The sequence below is a fragment of the Sarcophilus harrisii genome, chromosome 1 (assembly GCF_902635505.1).
Source record: "Sarcophilus harrisii chromosome 1, mSarHar1.11, whole genome shotgun sequence".
Classification (NCBI taxonomy): Eukaryota; Metazoa; Chordata; class Mammalia; order Dasyuromorphia; family Dasyuridae; genus Sarcophilus; species Sarcophilus harrisii.
Window position 1 is genome coordinate 508,023,135 of NC_045426.1, and position 21,703 is coordinate 508,044,837.

General features: G+C 32.8%; 1 protein-coding gene across 4 annotated transcripts in view; it reads right to left on the reverse strand.

Moving 5' to 3' along the window:
• Positions 1-21,703, reverse strand: part of SPIRE1 (spire type actin nucleation factor 1) — a 148,949-nt gene that overhangs the window by 43,840 nt on the left and 83,406 nt on the right. For all 4 annotated transcript variants that reach the window (XM_031946663.1, XM_031946662.1, XM_031946660.1 and 1 more), the window contains exons 5-7: positions 13,518-13,595; positions 8,812-8,976; positions 1,739-1,825 (exon numbers count right to left, since the gene is read on the reverse strand). In XM_031946663.1, the coding sequence (XP_031802523.1) occupies positions 1,739-1,825; positions 8,812-8,976; positions 13,518-13,595 (330 nt within the window). The remainder of the gene's footprint in view (positions 1-1,738; positions 1,826-8,811; positions 8,977-13,517; positions 13,596-21,703) is intronic.

Here is a 21,703-nt window from a genome sequence, read left to right on the forward strand (position 1 = left end):
TCCAATTTCTCCCCCATTAGAATAATAGTTCCTAAAAGACATTTATTTCCTAAAAGAATTATTTATTTGTGCCCTTAAGACAATGCCAACATGTAGTAAATGGTTATAGTCTGATTGACAGGCAAAATACATGCTTAAAAAGAGGGCCTACTCCCAAGAGGAAACTTGCCCATCAGGATGCTTCTTCCTTGACTCTTTCTAATTTCTTTCCTAATATCACCTTGGAATTCACATTGTTTTGGGGAATACAAGAAACTGCTGCCTTTTGATGTTGTGCAGCTGCAGAATCCTCATTGTCTTCCATTCTTGCTTATAAAGGGTTCCCAGAAGAAGCGACACTTGAGTTGTTTCTTAAAGGAAAGCAAGGATTCTAAGAATCAGAGGTTGGAAAGAAGAGCATTGGGCAGTGTCCTTTGTATCACCTGAATGAATTAATATTTTTATGGGAGTGAGGCACAATTGAAAAGTAGCCAGAGGGCAAGCTAAATAAGACAACAGAAGAACCTGATTGAAAAGTGAAGGCTCAGAATGAGTAGCTTCAATTTTGATTCCATAAGGAATACAGAAAACAGAAAGGAACTACAGATGTTAAGGGTCTATGAACCTGTGAATGAGGGACTGAAGAAGACAGGAAGAGAAAATGGATAGTAAAAAAAGAGTGAAGGAAAGAAATCCTCTAAAAAAGGGCACAAAAAAGTGAGAATTTTAAAACTAATAATAAATAGGACAAGTTGAAGGGAAGGCGAGGAAGAGAGATTTTACTTGATGGGGGTGGGGGTGGAGAAGAGAGAAGAGGGAATAATTAAATAGCCAGATAAAAGCAAAAAAGAAAAGAGGTAAGTAATAAACTTCAAACTTGCCAAACAAGATGGGGATTGGGGAGGCACAGAGCTTAGGGGTGAAGGAAAGTGAGTCAATAGGGTTAGGGCCAGCTTGAAAAAAATTAATCTAAAACTGAAGAAATGTATTATGTTTCTAGCAGAAGATGCAGAGGAAAACCATAACTTTAAGGGGAAAAAAGCATATAAAGGGAAAAGAATAGAAGACTACGACAGAGTTTAGGGGACAATCAATTAGTGCAGAAGATCTGGAAAAGATGCAATGCAAGAGAATGAGAAAGAGTGGTTAGAGAAGAGAAGAGAAAATCCTGAAGTAGGTGTTCAACAGTGTCAAATACTGATCATGAAGTAGCTAATAGATTAGGCAATTAACAGCTCACAGGTAACTTTGAAGAGAACAGCTGAATGATGAGACGGGAAGTCAAACTGCGGAGGGCTTAAAGGAGTGAAAAATAGGAAGTGGAGCTTCCTCCAGTGTAGATGAAAAGGATAGGGAAGATACAGAATAACTGCTGATAGGCATGGTAGAACCTAGTGGGGGTTTGGGTTTTTTTTTTTTTTTAAAGATTGAAAGAAACATGGGCTTGTTTGAAGGCACTAAAGGAAAGAACCAGTAGATAGGCAGAGGCTGAAAATTGAGGAGGAAGGGAATGATTGAAGAGACAATTTATTAGAGAAGACTACTTGTCAAATATATAGACATAAAGAGAAATAGATCTAGGCTAAAACATTGGATCAAAATCCAACATGGAAAAAAATCATACATTTTTCTTTGTGGCGCCATTTTTTGTTAATGATTTTGGCCAAAAAAGCTTAATGACTAATTAAACTTACAGATCACATGAATTCCAGAAATTTCATTCAATTACAATTGGCAAAAATCATGTCAAAATACATACTGGATTCAAGGGGGGTCGTGATCTAATGAAGTCCAGGATAATTTCATGAGCACTTTTTCTTAACCGAGGAGGAATATCACCATTCACCTAAAAGAAGAAAATTCTGTTTTTTTAAGAGGTAGTACATTCTAAGAGAAGCATGACTACAGGTCATTAAAGAGTTCTGAATTTAACTGAAATCTACATATCAGCTACAAAAAAAAAACAAAAACAAAAACAATCAAAAAAAACCACACCATACTAAAGTATAACCCTTCTTCCCAAATGAACAAATTACAAGCACACATTTTATTTATATTATTTTGGTTTCTCTATAGTTTCCAGAGAAGACTATTTAAAAGAGAAAAAAGCTTTGGAATTAGTTCAGATCCGATGATTTTGGAAAATTTTATTAGACTAACAAATTGCTGAGGCAATTGAGGCTAATTGACAGATTTGAACTCAGGTCCCCCTGACTTCAGGGGTGGTGCTCTATCCACTGCAGCATCTAGCTGCCCCTAGACTAATAAAAACAGAGTATTGAATTACATTAATTCCACACCAAAAAATTTAGATGCAGGATAACTGGAGAACAAAAATAACATTATATCTTATAGTTAGACATTTACTGCATAGCAACTTCACTGACAAACATTAGAAAAAAGTTAACTATAAATGAATAAGTTTGCTTTGTTCAATGTGCACAAGTCAAATCCTCGAGTAACTAATTCTCAATTATATACCATTGGTCACAAAGGAATTGTGTGCATTATTTAAAGAAATCTATTAAGGAGTTAAACAAAAATTAGTCTTGGCAAAAAAGTTGTCTTAAAACTTTTTTGCCAAGACTAAGAGAAGAAGAATAAAAGAAAGTAAAAATTTAAGTGAAATTGAAGGAAGAATTAAGAGATACTAAAGGGAATAAAAAAATAATGTGGAGATAATAAAAAGCCAATAAAATCAGTTAGTAATTAATTTACTACAGTAGAAAACAGAATTAAAGCAAATTCAATTGAAAAAAAAAAATGTAGAGTCAAGGGACAGACCTAGTATATATGTTTAAGTGCAGGAATTTCAAAATAAATGATAGCCCAGAAATATTAGGAAAAATAAAAAATTAACACAGTATTTCATTAAAAAAGAAAATTTCTCTAAAAACTGAAAAAATACAAATAGAATTAATGTGCTATATAAAACAATTAATTTGTAAATTATAATCAGTAAAGTATAATCAGTATAAGCTAAAGCTATATATGCTATTATCTCCCCAGGATCTCACAAAAATTACTAGAGAGATCTAAGATCTAATCCTATGATTTCTGGAGTCTATAATCAAACCAGAATGAATTCTCTCTAAATAATCCCAGACAAGTTGTCATCTATTCTATAGGTAAAAATTTTCAGCGTTTCTAGTTCTTTGTCACTACAGAGTTGCTATAAATATTTCTATAAATATAGCATCTGTTCATCTTTTTTTGATCTCTTTGAAATACAGGCCAAATTGTAATATTACTAGATCAATATGGCAATTTATTTTACTTGACTGTGCAGAATTAACAAGTATTTTTGTTTTCTCTCTTTGAAAGGAAGACATAGAAAATAAAAAAAAAAAAATGTTTGCTAATTGAAAAAAAAAGATAATTGAAGAAATCTCCAGGATTTAAGAAACTTTTTTTCTTTTCTAAAGGCATTGCTTTAAAATTTTATTTATTTATTTATTTAAATTTATTTATTTAAGATAATTTTTTAAAATTGTTAGAAGTTTGACCATAAAGTATGGGGAAATATTAATATGCTCTTAAATTTAATATTTTATACAGAATTGAATATAGTGCTGGAATTCATGGAATGGTAAGGTAGGAATGACATGGTTAGACACACACTTTAGGTAAATGACTTCAAGCTGAGTAGAAGGTAGACTAGAGTAAGGAGAGGCTTGTGGCAGAGAGGCTAACCAGTAGGCTTTTGTAATAATCCAGTTATGAGGTAATGAGAACCTACACCAGATATCAGTGTGAGTAGAGAAAGGAAAAGTATATTAGGAGTTGTTAGGAAGATATATTCAACATGAGGGACTTGCCAATAGAGTCTGTAGAGTATGCACAAATTCTCCTATATGTCTTTTTTGACACTGTTGACGCTATTTCCTTAATTCATTCCTCTCTCCAGATTTTCCTGTCATTGCTTTCTCTGGGCTCTCTTCCCACCTATCTGACTACTTCTCCATATCTTTTGTGAGATCTTCATTCAGAATATACCCAAGATTCAATCCTTGGTCCTTTTCAATACTATTTCATTTGATGATCTCATCAATACCCAAGAATTCTATTATCTCAATGTAGATGAATTTATGTAGATCTCTTGTATCCAGCCCTAACCTCTTTCCTGACCTCCAATCTCACATGCCACAGCTATTCAATGACCAACTGTTCATGATCACTTTTACGTTTTCTTGGCAGAGATAGTTAGTGATTTGCCATTCCTTCTCTAGCTCATTTTACAAGTGAGGGAACTGGGTACAGATCTGAACTCAAGTTAAGTCTTCCTACCTTAAGGCCTGGCACGCTATCCGCTGCACCACCTAGCTTGCATGACTCACTATCCTATGTACATCCTATCCTATATACAACTTAACATGTCCAAAAAGGAATTCATTATTTTTCCCACCTACACCCTCACCTCTTCCCAACTTCCTTATTACTTTGAGTGAAAAGAATAATGTTGTAAAAAATTACCAAGGCATATGTTCTGTCAATAAAAAGTTATGATAAAAAAAAAATGTCCAAGAACAGAGGCTCAGTGCTGAAAAATTACCCATGTATATATCTTGTAAATAAAAACCTATAATAAATGATAAATAAATAATAAAATAAGAGTGCGAATTTAAAGAATTTAAAAAGAAATGTCCAAGGTCACACAGTAAGTTAAAATTTCAACACACATCTTCTGACAGCTAATATATTTTTTCTTTACTTTATATATACACCACAGTACAAACCTTATAGCTGAACTTCTGGGACAAAATAAATAGAAACAGAAAAGTCAAGTGTATGGTTTTTGGTGCGTAAGCAAAAAAATAGGATTCATGCTTACTACTTAAGAAAATATTTAGTTTGAAACTAAATACATATTAACATTTAGAAAATAAAGAGTTCTTGCTTTGAACAATCACCAAATCAAAATATTTTTCATTATTTCTTATTTAACAGGAAAACTTCAATGAAAAATTATAAATGTTGAAAAAGATTTCTATATTTCACAGAATGAATAGTTAACAGTACTTAAAAATTGGCATAAATTGCTATCACCAAATCAGAAGCAGAAAAATATAAGCCTAATTAGAGTAGAAGAGAAACATGGATATTATTATCATTAAATTTTTTTGACTACACAATTAGGGACAACTGACTTGCCCAGGGTCACACAGCGAGTAAATGTCAAGTCCTCTGGACTCCAGGGAGTTTAAGCACTTACCACCATCATGTTCAAAGAAATTCACCTTTGACATTTCAAACATATCCAAAACAAAACATCTTTTCTTCCTTTCAACAACTCTCTCTTCCCAATTTTTCCATTTGAGTCAAGAATACCATGAACTAGAGCACCAGCCCTAAAGTTTTAGGAGGACCCGAGTTCAAATCAGACTTCAGATGCTTAACACTTCATAGCTGTATGACCCTGGGCAAGTCACTTAACCCCAATTGCCTTAGCAAAAATAAAAAAAGAATACCATAAACTTTCGTTTCTTCTAAGTTTGCAAGTCATCTCGACTATTCACTCTGCTTCAACCCTTGTACCCTATCAGTTGCCAGATCTTTGCAATTCAAAGATATCTGGGCAAAGGCCTATATTTTGTGAAAGTTCAAATTACAGATTTCTTTGTAAATGTGAAATTGGACACATCATAATTTTTGTTTTTCCTAACTTTTTTTTAATACGACTCTAGTGCCAATCTGTGGCTTTTCCATAAGTGATAAAATGGGCCCAAACTACAAGATCTCTAAGATTCTATTGCAAAATTTGAAAGCAGCTACTTAATCCTATGAAGTTGTTTATTTTGTGCAAGATAAATTTCCTCATTTTTTAAAACCAGGGGTCCTCAAACTTTTAAAATAGGGGGCCCACTATTGGAGGGCCAGACTATAGTAAAAACAAAAACTTTGTTTTGTGGGCCTTTAAATAAAGAAACTACATAGCCCTGGGTGAGGGGGATAAATGTCCTCAGCTGCTGCATCTAGCCCGCAGCCATAGTTTGAGGACCCCTGGTTTAAACTGATTCTCATATGGTACGATTTCTAAGCCCTTCATTATCCTGGCTGCTCCCAGTGAGCAATAATTTTTTTTAAAAACGTGGTGCCCAGAACTCTTAACACCAAGTACCACAAATAGTTATCACCACACAAAAAAAAAGAGAAAAAAAAATACAAAAATTTAATTGTATTTTTATAGAACAGTGTGTAGCATAGAGAAGATCCTACTTATTCTTTAATATATTTGACTATTTCTTAGGAATCTTACTACGGGGCAGCTAGGTGGTACAGTGGAGAGAGCGCCAGTCCTGAAGTCAACAGGACTTGAGTTCAAATCCGGTTTCAGACACTTAACACTTCCTAGCTGTGTGACCCTGGGCAAGTCTTTTAACCCCAATTGCCACGGGGGAAAAAAAATTTTACTACATCAAATTTTACTACATCAAAAAAAAAGTATTTAAAATCTGACAAATAAACCAATTTCTTGAGCATTTTCCACATCTTTTTAAAAAAGAAAGACATAATGAATGTTAAATAAAGTTCTTTCCCTAATTTCTAACCAATTCTGATCCATTGGCTCCTTCTGAATTCCCAACCTTATTGGACTCCTCTCACCTCCTCAAGCTATAGTCCTGTAACAGTTATTGTTTCTTTCAATTATGAAACTCCTAGAAAAACAAAACGCCTCTCCCATTAAGCAGTACCTCCACTTTCTCAGCTCCCACTCACTTTCTAAGCACTTTGAAAACATATCAGAATCCACTCAAACTGAAACCACCCTTGTTAATATCAACAATAATCTCTTCCCTGCCTTTTCTCAGGTCTTTTCTCAGACCTTAGTTTCATACAGGATTTGGCACTGTCAATCACCTTTTTGCAGATATTTTTTCCTCTCTAATTTTTTATGGTTCTCTTCTCTGGAAGACCACCTTTTGCAGGATTATTCTTTCTTCCATGACCTGACTCCTATGCTCTTTTTCTCTGGACATTTTTTTTTTTTGGGGGGGGGGTGATCTTTCAGGCCCTTAAGGATTTGAATTTCTCCTTAGACATTCCAAATTCAAAATATATAAAACAAAACCCAAAATCCACTTCTTCCTAGTTACCTTACTTCTTTGAAAGACCACCCTCCCTCTCTTGTAGTGATCCAAATTTGAAACTTCAGAGTGACCCTTAACTCTCACATCTATATCCAATTAAAGATTAAATCCTCTTAAATTAACATCCACAACAACTATCCATTCCTTTTTCTCCACTCATGGTCATCAACCTGGATTGAGGCCCTCCATACCCTGTACCTGGACAAGAAGGAAACCGCCTCCTAATCAGTCTTTCTGTATCTAAACTCTTCTCTTTTTTAAATCTATCTACTACATAGCTGTCAAGAGATTTAATTCATAAAGCATATATCTCTATCTCTTTGCATTGCATCTCTCTTCAAGAATCCAATAATGTCTCACTCCAGACTAAAAAAAAAAAAAAAAAAAAGCTACAATCTAGTACCTAGGATAAAACGCAAATTTGTTCTACTATGGCTCCTACTTTATCTTCCAGGGACTGTCCTCCACACTTTCAATAGCTCAAGGAGACTGGTTTATTTGGGGTTCTCTGTGCACAATTTTCCATCTTTTGCCTCCATGAATTTGAACAAGATGCTAGTCAGTCTTTTAATGTTCCTCCTTCTTTCCAACTCTTGCAAATACTAAGGTTCAGTCCAAATGCTTCTTTCAAGAAGTCTTTCCAGATTTCCACAATTCTGTTTGCCCATGAAACAAAAAAAAAAAAAAAACCCATGGTAAACCCATGGTAAAACTATTAACAGGATATTCTGCATCATTGCAGGAAACACAATAATGGGCAAAATATATTCTTTTGAGCACATCCTATATTTTACTTGTGAGTGAACAGTGAATGCAAGATTCCTGAAAACTGAAACTAGTCTGTTTTTGTCTTGGTGCTCTCAGTGATTAGCATAATGGCTAACATCCAGCAGATAAATGCTCAACAAATACTTTTAGAAAGACTGACGGATAAACAAAAAAGTAAAAGTAAATTTCCACAGTCAGAAAGCAGTAGTATGAGGAATTAAAATTGATAAATACTAAATAAAAATTTAATATTGATAAATAACTGGATAACAAAGGAAACTGAATTCACATTTAGAGGATATATTTTTTTTAAATTTTTTTTTATTTAATAGCCTTTTATTTACAGGATATATACATAGGTAACTTTACAGCATTAACAATTGCCAAACCTCTTGTTCCAATTTTTCACCTCTTACCCCCCCACCCCCTCCCCTAAATTGCAGGATGACCAGTAGATGTTAAAATATATTAAAATATAACTTAGATACACAATAAGTATACATGACCAAAACATTATTTTGCTGTACAAAAAGAATCAGACTCTGAATTATTGTACAATTAGCTTGTGAAGGAAATCAAAAATGCAGGTGTGCATAACTATAGGGATTGGGAATTCAATGTAATGGTTTTTAGTCATCTCCCCAGAGTTCTTTTTCTGGGTATAGCTAGTTCAGTTCATTACTGCTCCATTAGAAATGATTTGGTTGATCTCGTTGCTGAGGATGGCCTGATCCATCAGAACTGGTCATCATTAGAGGATATATTTTACCAAACACTGTATGGATGCAGTTCTTAGTAGCAAATTAAATTTTTTTTGCTTTTGCTTTTTTTGCTGAGGCAAATGGGGATAAGCGACTTGCCCAGGGTCACACAGCAACAAACAACAAAAATTTAAAAACAGCATGACTCATATACTCATTTTCAAATAACATATAATAATCATTTGATTTTTACTATAAAGCCTTTCATTACTTACCATTACCTTCCTCAAAGTGTATCGTTTACAGCGAATATCATCCATTAACATCTCATAAGGTGTGAGTTGATACTCAATTGGCAAAGGATTATATTGTCGCTCTTGAACCTTCTTCAGTTTTACACCATTCCGCAAATCCCTCATCACCTGTACCCAGAATCGAGCCTAAAGAGAAAAGGGGAAAAAAATAACACCAATGAATATGTGCCAATATTTTCTCCAAGCACTATAAAATAAAAAAATTCCTGAACTCCTAGTAGCCCACAAGAAGAAATTATAAGCATTTAAGGTGAGAAAAGCCAATGTGTGTTTTAGGGGTTGAGACTGGCAACTCATTTTCCCCCCATGGGAAAGATCCTTTTTATTTTCCCCAGTTACAGTTTTATAACTTTTTTTTACATTTGTTTTAAAAACTTAAAAACAAGTTCCAAAGTCTCTCCCTCCCTGCTGATAGGACATATATGAAGTTATTAAAAATATTTCCATAAAAGTCATGTCATAAATCTCCCCTCCCCCCCAAAAAAAGAAAAATAAAGTTTAAAAAAGTATGTTTCAATCTGTATTCAGTTCTTTCAGTATGAATAGCATTTTTCATCCTAAGTCCTTCAGAGTAGTCTTGGATCATTATATCATTGAGAATAGCAAAATCGATCATCCTGCAAAAAGTACTTTTGTACAAAGCATGTTTCACTTTATTTGAGTTTATGGAGGACTTCCTGGATTTTTCTGAGAGCATCAGGAAGATGCTGTATGCATGTAAGATTTGGAAATTTTATAAGGTCTCCTCTGTCTAAAGCACTTCCAAGTCATGTGCCTCCATTTTTAACTAAATGAATTAAGAATTTCAGATATCCCCAAATGAACCGGTGTCATGATTCTTTTAAATAACAGCAATGTGGATGGCAAATGACTCTTAGAAAATAAAAATGCAAACTAAAAAAATTACATGATCATAGATCTATCTTGTAAATGGAGTTACATGGATTGGAAATTTAAATTTTTTTGGAGGTTTCCCAAATCAAGATCTTGCCTTTTTTTTTTTTTAATAGCTTTGTATTTATAAAACTTTGAGCTTGCAAAATCTTCTGTTCTAATTTTTCCCCTTTCCCCCCATCCCCTCCCCTAGATGGCAGGTAGTCCTATACATGTTAAATATGTTATAAAGTATATATTAAATTAACATTTGTGTACATATTTATTCAGTTATCTTGCTGCACAAGAAAAATTGGGCGTAGAAAGAAAGAAAAAAACCTGAGAAGGAAAACAAAAATGCAAGCAAACAATAACAGTGAAGATGCTATTTTGTGGTCCACACTCATTTCCCATAGTTGTCTCTGTGTGTGTAGCTGCCATTCTTCATTACGGAAGAATTGGAACTGGTTTGAACAATCTCACTGGGCAACTCATTTTTACAATAAAATTTCTTTTCCTTCATTTAGCTATCACTAGTAATAAATTACAATCTATTTTCCAAAGTAAATAACACTGGCAACTTATAGTCAAGAAAAGAAAAGGGACAACAGAAAGGAAAGTCTATATTCAAATAAATTTAAAATCAATGCAATATTCAACTGAAAAACTATAAAGTTAAACTGAAATGACCAAATAGATCTGTTCGTATAGGTACAACCTAAAGTTATCTGTATATTTATTCAGATATATTTTCTATTTTTTGAATTTTTTCCAAGAAATTCTGTTTATCACATATATCTATATCTATTCTATATATCTTTACATATAAAATAACAATATAGAACTATATATGATATACAGAATTAGGTAACTTCTATATATCATATATACCTATTTATCTGATTTATCAATAATATTACTCTTTATCGTATGCTGAAATGTGTCAGATTTTGATGGTGATTATTATTATAAAGGAGAAGCCTGCTTTAAGAAAATGAGATAAGTTAAAATTTAATATACTAAACAGGTATTTGTTTTTAAAAGAATTTATACACAATATATTCTTTTAAATAGGTCACATACAGCATAATCCAATTTATAAAATTTTAAATTCAACTCTTTAGAAGTCCATTCAATTTAAGAATGCATTAATTACGAAAAAGGGAGGCAAAAGTGTTGTTGTATTTTCTTGAGGAAAAGAAACATGTTCAATTTGGTCCTAGAAGGTAGAACCAGAAACAATGTAAAAAGGTAAATGCCCCTTAATGGAAGTAAAAACTCTCTAAGAATTAGAAGTATCCAAAAGTGAATGGGCTGCTTCAGGATACAATGAAGTTTCCTATTACTGAGGACTGCTGAGGCAAAGAATGGATGACCAATTATCAGTTATGTTGAAAAAATAATTTTATATTCAGGTAGCTATGGGACCAGATGGACTTTGAATTCACTTTCAATACTCCAATCTGTGATACTTTATTGGTCTTTTAATATATATCATATTAGGGAGTTTCTTGGGCAAATATTTTAAAATTCCTTATTCATTCAATATGTTCATTCTTTATTTCCTTTTCTTCTTCTGTTTCATTGCATCTTATTTTTCTATACCCTTTTTAAGGACTTATAAGGAGAAAAACTAAAATAAAATGCTGTTTCCTTTGGAATAAATTAATGCTTTTCTTACTAATAATGAAATCAGTTTCTAAATTATGTTGTTTTAGGGCACTGATCAAGCACAATAGTCTGTAAGGTGGAACCTTGGGGTTCCATTGTCTGGATTAGTGATTGTCTCTCATGGGACACTTTTTTTAAAAATTGGTTTTTTTTTCTGGTTATACATGTATATTAATGCTTTTTAAAGACGTATTTCTTTATAAATTTCTTTATAAATCATGTTGAGAAAGATAAATCTGAACAAAAAAGGAAAAGACCACAAGAAAGACTTATTTACATTCAATCTCCATAGTTCTCTTTCTGGATACAGCTGGTATTTTCTATCTAAAGTTTTATTGGAATTGCTTTGGATCACTGAGCCACTGAGAAGAACCAAGTCTTTCACAGTTGATCATTTGCACAATCTAGCTGTTACTGTTTACGGTGTATTTCTGGTTCTACTTGTTTCACTCAGCATCAGTTTAAGTAAACTTTTTCAGGCCTTTCTAAAATCAGCTTGTTCATCATTTTTTAATAGAACAATGATGTTCCATTACCTTCATATACCACAACTTATTCAGCCATTCCCAGCTAATAGGCATTTAATCATTTCCAATTCTTTACTATCACAAAAAGAGCTGCTAAACATTTTTGCACATGTGGGTCCTTTTTCCTCCTCACTATTTCAAGAAAATCTCTGCTACCATACTTCAGTTCACTCTCACCTTTCAAGCTCTCTCTTCCAAAGCTTCACCAATTGCTTAACACTTTCTTCCCATTGCTTCCTGTTCCCTAAACTCTTTAAAATTCTGGAACCATGAACTACAATCAAATATTATTATTTCTGTTTGGGTTTTGTCAATCCACTCATCCATTGCCTCACTCGCTTTCTCTATTACATTTTTGATCAAAGTGATTCTCCCTGGCTATCACGATCTCATTTATTAGATATAAATTCCTTAAGAGCAGAAAATATCTTTTATTTTATATTTTTTTCTTTTTCTTTCTTTCTTTTTTTTTTTCTGAGGCAATTGGGGTTAAATGACTTGCTCAGGGTCACAAAGGTAAGAAGTGTTCAGTGTCTGGGACCACATTTGAACTCAGGTCCTCCTGACTACAGGGCTGATGTTCTATTCACTGTGCTACCTAGCTGTCCCCTTATTTTATATTCTTACTGAGGCCAAGTAGAAGCTAAGTGACTTTTCCAAGGACACATAGCTAATGTGTCTGAAGTCACATTTGAACTTGGGTCTTCCTGACTCTAGGCCTGGTGCTCTATTCACTGATGATCATTACAAATTATTCTTTTATCAGGGCAAGAGTTTGTGTGAAAAGAAATTGGTGGTTTCTTTTGTTACATACTTGAAAGTAATAGTAAATTCTCTATATAGTAAATAGTAAATAGTTCTAAATAGTAAAGTTCTCTAAAGACACTCTTTCATTTCTTTTTACTAATTAGTAAATGCTTTTCCATTCATTCATTCAACTACTAAAAAGAGCACTGGATTTGGAAAAGTAAGAACAACTTTCTATCTTAGCTCTTCCACTTGCTGTTTATGTGATCTTGGGAAAGCTGCTAAATCTGTCTGAGCTTCTGTTTCTTCATTTGTAAGATGACTATGTTGGCCTAGGGGATCTGTAAGGTCACTGTTTGCCATCTATACAAAGGGGATAATAACAACATGAGGATCAAATGAGAAAATAGAGTTTAGCATAGTTCTGATAAGTAAGCTCTATATAAATGTATTAACTGCCATCATCATCATCATCTTCCACCTGATGCTATGAAACATCAGCAAAAAGTAAAGTAAATTTTCACAATCTGACTGTCCTAAATAAAAGAAAAACTACTTCAATGTCCCAAATAACAAGTTTCTTAATATTTATTCAATATGAGCTTAAATTCTACTCTTAATTCTTCTTATGATAAAAAGAGAACTTAAGCTCAGATCTTAGCATTGTTGTCTAGTATTGTCAAACCATACCATGACTGTCATAGAAATTATTATTATTATTGTTAAATAAGAAATTAAATGAAAGAAAGAAAGAAAGAAAGAAAGAAAGAAAGAAAGAAAGAAAGAAAGAAAGAAAGAAAGAAAGAAAGAAAGAAAGAAAGAATTCCTATTATTTTAAAGGAATCTTACCCAGTCAGCATTTTTCAGCTCATCTAGCTCTGTACTGGATTCATCACTCTTTTCCATTTCCTGAATCTTCTTAAGATTCTATCAGTCAAGAAAGAAAAAGAAATAAATTAAGCAAAACTATTAAAGAAATTTTAATTAAATCATTTTGTAAAAAATTAAAATATCAAAAGGATTTTGGAAAGATAGAAGAGTACATTGGTAAATTTCAAGCTCTCCAGATTTCCCCCACAAATAGAACAAATTTTTGTCTCAGGATGAGCAGACTGGCGAAAAATAAAAAAGACTTGGGACAGAAGAGGAGTCCCTCAGAACTGGAAAAGATTTAAATTTAAAGAAAGACCAAAGTAGGATTAATCCATGTGAAGTGCAAACATCTCTGGACTAGCTCCTCAGAAACACTAAGTAAGGAGCCCTAGGGTGACCCTCACTAGGAGCCACAGAAACTTTCACTTCTTGGAGTAGGAATCTTGGGAGGAGGTCCTGAGGAAATCTTGGCTAATTGGGAATGCCCAGCTGTGCTACAGGGGCTTGGTCTTGGGTGAGAAGGAAGCCATGTGTAACCCATGTGTGTAATTCTGAAAGCCTACTCACATTGAGTATGGGTTAGTCAACATTACATATATACCATGAAGGGTATAGCACCCTGCAAAATCTAAAAAGAAATAAGGGAGGAGGGATGAGCAGACAGGGAAGCAAAAGGTTTGGGAAGAAGACATGGGAATGAACCATGAATAGGAGGAGGTTAAATAACACCAAGGCAAGTTAGGAGCAGAATTAAAGCAGAGTCAGTAGGGAAAGGAAAGGCATGTGTGTGTCTATATATGTGTATGTATATATCTATATTTATATATATACATACATATATATATTCTTTCTTAACTATAGTCTGCTTGGGGGTGGTAGAGAAGTAAAAAAGATGTGCAGCCAAGAACAAAAGAACAATTTATAAGGAAGTAAATAAAAGATGGACACTCAATATAATTTTTCCTACTTTTTTTTTGTTTTGTTTAACTGGTATTTGTTGTTACATATTTGAATTCTTCCTGATATTCTGTTGGGTACAAGACAATATTCACTTTTGTTCTGTTTCTCTTTGCTTTGTATTTCTTTTTTTTTTTCTTATTATTATTTCTTTAAATTTTTTTAAAAATTAAAATATCTGCAGATTTCTTCAAAGTCCCTCCTCTAGAGTCTCTGGAAAAGGTCAATCAGTATTCAAAGGAACAGCCTAGAAAACTGCTCAAGAACTTTTTTCAGTTTTATGATTCTGATCATAATCTATAGGCTTCTGGGGAAAGAAGGTGGTTCAGTGGACATAGTGTGAGGCCTAGAGTAAGACTCATCTTCCCTGAGTTCCAATCATGCCTCAAATACTAACTAAACTGGGTGACCCTGGGCAGGTCACTTAACCCTGTTTGCCTCAATTTCCTCATCTGTAAAATAATGAAGAAAATGGAAAACTCAAAGAAGCCAAATTTGCCAAGAAAACATCAAAAGGGATCAAAAAGAGTTGGATACAACAGAAAAGTGAATAACAACAAATATAGAATTATGTGTGAGGACTTTAATAGGTCATCTTGATGCGTACATTTAAAATAATTTTAATCAACAAAATGTTATGATAATAACAACTTTCATTAAAACTAACAAGTTATCAATCAACCAAGTACATTTAAGTACTATATTGTCAAACTACCTGAGCTCTTCTGTTCCCTTCACATATACTTTTTTTTTAAATAAAACTAAATGGCAGGTACTGTGCAAAGCACTTTTCAAATTATTCTCTCACTTGATTCTCAACAATTCTGGGAGGTAGGTGCTATTTTTATCCCCACTTAAAAAACTGATATTAAATGACTTGCCCAAAGTCACACAGCCAGTCAGTGTCTAAGGTTGAATTTGAACTCGTGTCTTCAAGTCTCCCCTATTCCATCTTACCAGATGCACATGCTTAGTATAATGATGCAGCAATTCCACTATAGGGAAGAAAGGCGAGTCAAAAAAACATTCACCACTGACCTACCAAAAACCACCAGAACTGATTTCTTGATCATTATTCAGTTTAAAATGAACTTCTGGGAGTAGTGCGGCAGCTGGGATGTCTGCTTCCTTTTCATGCAGCATGTGCATCTAGCAAGATGGCACAGAGGAAACGGGAAGATCATGCACACGAATTTGTGGTATGAATCTGGTATGATGGGGGTGTGTATTCTCCTGGTCCTAGGACTGGCAGAGACTGTGAGAATTCTATAGGGACAATTAGAGGCAGGAGCTAATTTATTCTAAGCAATCACAAGCATTTCCCCTAAGTGTTAGGACAGTCTTTCAGCCAGAGGAGAAATATAAAACTGGAGGTGATTGCATACTTTCCCAGGACAGAATGTGAAAAGATAGGGTATTCATTATATTAGTTATGTTTTTTTTTTTAATGTTCTGACAATTTTTGTTGGATTAAATAACACCTTTCTTAGTTTCAGTGTACTGAGTGCTTTCAAAGAAGCTGAAAGTACAGATTTTCTGGAGATATTCAAACATGAAATATATTGGTATATTCTTGAAAGAAATTCTGAGTTGGAGCACAGACCAAAGAGCAAATGATTTAAAAACACGACTGATCTGTGTACATCTAGACCTCTTGGATCATAGATTACACAACTAAAATGAAAACAAACTACTCCTTTACCATGGCAAAAAATATTTTCTTCCTATCTCCTAGAATTTGAGTAAAAAAAAGTTTTGATTTTTTGATTTTTCTTTGCCAAAAAAGTATTTGTGAATTTCAAATATACTTTTTTACTTTTTAACAAAACATAAAAAAATAAAAAATAAGAAAATATCCAGAAATTTTCTGTTTCCATAATTTATGTGATTACAATTCTGAATTATCTGAGCTCAGCTGTGAATAAATAGAAAATATAAAAAATATTATATTGATTGAATTGAAACAAAGACCATTCACATGATTAGAAGTCTCAGATTTCTGTTCAACAATAAAATTAAATCAGTCTTGGAAAGTAGTTACAGACTTACAAGCCTGACACTGGAAAATTATATCTCATCAATTATATCCTTGACTTTCTAACATGATAATGTTGATTTTTGCCCAAGCAAATGTAATGACAGCTGCTTCAGTACTTGGAATATGGTTTTAGCTAGGAGAAACCACATGGCAATTCACTGTCTATTTTTCAGACACATTTTCCAACTAGTAATTATAATTTTCTTTGCATGCCAAAGTTTTTACTCACTAGAATCTTTTGAAAATTGCTTCCGTGCATAAATATTAAGAGAATTTGAATTCATTTACATTGGTGAAACTGACCTTTTGGAACAAAAGAAAAAGTGAGGAAAAAAAATCCACAGAATTCCACAAAGTTGGTTATAAGGAACCTGAGAATCACAGAATCTGGCTTTTCTATATTCTTTCTATATTTCTATATTCTTTGTACCCAGCATATTTTCTAGCTCAAATTTAACTAATTACAATATTCTATGTGAGAGGCGATGATATTTTGAACTTACGTAGCTATGTGAAAAGGAGGTAGAAATGAGAAATACTATGGAAATTGAATCCATAGAATCCATAGAATATGGAAACAGATTAGATACTGTAATACTTGACCAGGTTTGCAACCTGGGTGACTGCAAAGTCAATAATTATTATCTCAACAGAAATGGGAAAATTTAGAAGGTTTTGAGGAGAATATCCATTCTACAACATACTTTTGTTGTAAATGTCAGGTGAGGGGAAACTATTACCAACCCTATCAGGCCTAAATTGACTTCTTTATTCTACCCTTTGGAATTAAGTAGAACAAATATAATCCTTTTCCACTAACATTTCATGAAAGCTAACCTATCAAACTAGATCTTTCTTCTCAGATATTTCCTTTTCTAAGTCTATACACAGGCATCCTTCAATCAATCCTCATATGGTATAGACTCAAAGCCTTTACTAGTGTGGTTGCCTTTCTCTGGGCTCTATATTCTCCTAAACTATTATATTAAATACACTATTCCAGACATAGGCTAACCAAGACAGAAAATATGACTTATTCTTTATTCTTGGACACTCTTCTTCTCTATTGAATGCAAACTAACATTAGTTTACTTGGCTACCCTATCAAAAGGTTAGTTCATATAAATCATGTTGTCAACAAAATCCCTCTACCAATATAGGTCTGTACCTTCTCTATAACTTATTCTTAGAGAGTTGTCTGGAGAACTGAGTGATTAAGAGACGAGATCAGGATCACAGAGCCAGTATTGCCTCTCAAATGCAAGATAAATAAATAAATATCAATAGATCTTTTTGTTGGCTATTGAAAACCCTAGACAGTTTCTATTATCTGATTCAAGGGTACAATTTCCATCTATCCAAAACTTCTTTATAATATACATTTCTAAAGATGTAACACTATTTCTGTGTCTTGGATAGAATAGAAATTTTAAATATAAAATAAAATATAAGAAAATCACATCAATATTAAAGGATTCAAAAATAATAAAATAAAGCAAAGTTATTATTCAGATAAATTTGACATGAACTTGAATATTTCAGTAATTCCAGTAATTACATTCCCCTGTAAGTCTGTCCATCCTGTTCTAATTCTACAGCATTTCTTATTTCTACCTCCTTTTCACTCACATAATTACCACCTTAGGACAAAATCTTATTACTTCTCACCGAGAAGGCTGCAATAGCCTCTTGCTTGTTCTGGAAAGACATTTTTCTAGTCTCTATGAATCAATTAGTCAACAGTAATCTTTGTTTAAAAGGGGGGGAGGGAAATTATATTTTAATGTCTTAAAGCCATTCAGAATCATTATAGCAGAGAAGGCTAAAGTAAAAAAGGAGTAATGAGAGGGAGAAACCAAAGAATTCCTTTAAAGGCATCAACATTTGCAACAAGACCAGTAATTCAAGTAAGAGGCTAAATGAAGATTGAAAGGGGCCTAGAAAATTTAAAATAACAGATGATCTAATTAAAATTCAACAAATGGCATTCTTACAGACATCTAATGGTAAACACTTTCTTTTACAAATGTTGAATTTGCAAGATTGCTAAGAAGATCTAAATTCAGTCTGGCAACAAGAAAAGATTTCTATCTGACTTTGGTAATATAATTTGACAACTCATGGGAAAATGGTCTAGTAAAAGATGTATTTTAAATATTTAACTGAGAGAACTCTTAAAGAGTTTTATCTACTTGAGACTATTCAATGATTTTAAGTAAAAGCCTGTATTAAGAACAGATATCAGTGACTCAACTTGATTCATATTCTTTATAATCGTGAAAATATGACATGCTGGCAAGTAGTCAGTAAGAGAATGGGTTGCCAAAGGCTTCCGATTTTAGTTTAAAAAAAGTTTAAAAAAAAAAAAACACTTAAAAAAATCAAATAACTAAATCTTTAGAATTTAAATTATCCATAATAATGCTAGGCAAAGAAAGACTGAGTAAAACAATAATAATCATCATAAGGTAATTTCTAATGCAGATAACATTATTAACTATATTCAAATTCTGCCCTACTTCATAACCTTTACACTTTAAGTATCAGAACTCCTATATAACAATAAAAAAAAATTTGGAAAAAAAGTTGAAAGAGTTGGGAAAAAAGGACATTCAGTAAACTCTCAGATTTTCAGGATTTTGTGGCAAAGCTGAACTCAGTAGAAAATTTGACCTGTAAAATCCAACATCAAAGACTAATTTCAAGGTACTTTAATAAGGACAAGTTATTTATGTTTTATACATGGAAATGTAAGCCTTATGTCTAAGATTATCATTAGTAATTGGGTAGAACAAAAGCAAGACTGGGGTAGAGCCGAGTATGATTTAACTTCAAAAGGCAAAAATAGTAATTATGATACCAAATGAGGTGCAAAACCAAGAATCAACACAGAGAAATTAAATGAGGTAAGAGAGCTGGTAGATCAGAAATCCTACTCACATTAGAAATGGGTTAAAGAAGTGTGTGTGTGTGTGTGTGTGTGTGTGTGTGTGTGTGTACCTAGAAAAGTACAAGTCTATATTATTATAAGTTTTATGTGAAACCTTACATAACTATCATAATATTGGCATGTGCTTCAATACTTCAAGTATCATCACAATCCCTCTTGATCTTGCTAGTTACTAGAGGAAAAAAATAAAATGGGAAAAAAAAATCATATGGCTTCCACACTTATGTTTTCCAAATTAAGCTAGGCTGGTTCTTGAAGGATATATATTCAAATCTTTAAATCTACTTTAAGTCTTTCCAGCTTGAGTCTACATTCTGATCACATAGAATGGATTTCGCCAACACTAGAATAAGTTATTCAAAAAAAAGGACGTTAAGTAGCTTTTGGTTTTTTAAATTATGTGTTACATAAAATAGTATCATGAAAGGAATCTCATTTCTAACTAATATTTTGGAAAATACATTTTAATATATGAATTCAGAAAAGTTTTTGAACTAAAGGCAATCCTCTGGCTTAAATCAATAAATATTTATTAATTGCCTATTACATGTGAGGCATTGGGGATACAAAGAGAAAACTGACACTAGTCCCTGCTTTGGGGAGGGGGAATTAGGGAGGTGGAGAGAGATACAGAGACAGAGAAGAAGAGAGAGAGAAGAGAGAAAATATATTTATCCAAGGAATCTATTTAATCTCAATACTCAGGTCATATCTTAATGCAAATATCAATTTGGTTAAGACTCTAGGCATCCAAAAACCATTCCTAAAATAATATCTACTTTAAAAAATTGCATGAGTGAAAATGAATCATTCAAGAAATGTTTGCTGATTCAAAGGTTTTTTTAAAAAAGTCAAACCAGCTGAAATTATTTAAGTCCTACACAAGTGATAGTACATATTTTAACAATTACTGCTTTTTCTTATGATCAGAGGGGAAAATTGCTTTCCTTTTTTGGATGAGGTCTATCTAAATTAATAGGAAAGGTTAATGTTCTTTATAGACTACAAATAAACAAAGGTAAAAATTTAATAAATTAAAATTCTAAGCTTTGAGACCTATTTATTTTTAAGGAAAGCAACTTAAGCATTAGCAGAACAAAGTTGCCTTGATGGCAATGATAAGTATTGCTTAGCTAAATTAAAAAATTTAAAAAATTGAAATTCTTGAGTTTGGAGGTGATAATTGTCCTAATAGAGTAGTTTTATCGATTCTTAAAATTTATTCATGATTTCTCTGTTAATTCATATATAGAACATGAAGTTAATGCTTCCATAAATAAAAAAATGAAATCACTTTTTTCCCTGACAGCTACAAAGAAAATTAGTCTGAAAATCACAGTGCATCATATAAAATACTAAAATGTGATAATGTCTATCAAGGGTGTTGCAAAATGTAAAGTGTCATAATAAAAATGGAATCTACCACTTGTATCTCAATTATGAAGGCTTATATATAAAATATATAGTAGGTACCTATAAAAACTAATTACTAAACTAAATTTTCTAATTAGAACTAGATATGCTAATTAGAATAAATTTTATTTAAATAATGCAACATAAAAACCTATCCGAACTGCAAAGCAATCTACATAATTAAAGAATAAAGGGCTTCAGATAAATATGGGCAGAACTAAATGGAGTCTGGTCAAGCACAGACTATGTCTGGGAAACTGGGCGATTTTCTTAATTACCTCTAGCCTCAAAACTTTGTCTTGTTAACACAAATATTATCCAGTGAAATGCATAGGTGCAAATAAAGAAAAATCTAAATCTCAAAAAGGATGAACATTGTGGGCGATTCAAAAATCAATGGAGAGGTGTATGGTAGGTGTAAGTACGCTGAAGCAAAGAAAAGGAGCTCCACTAGTATCAAAAAAATATAAAAAAGGCCTACATAAAGCCTTCCAGATGCTTGGGCAGATCCTTCATGGATGATCTACTAGAAAAATAAACAAAAGTTACAAGGATAAGAACAAAAATCACACAAGATAAGAAGATACAAATGAGCTACAATCTGTGCCCATGGAGGAAATGATCATCAGCTTTTTTTTTTTTTTTTTTTTTTGCTGAGGCAATTGGGTTTAAGTGATTTGCTAAGAATCACACAGATAGGAAGTATTAAGTATCTGAGGTCATATTTGAACTCAGGTCCTCCTGACTGGTCAGGGCCAGTGTTCTATCCACTGAGCCATCTAGCTGTCCCTGAAATGACTGTTA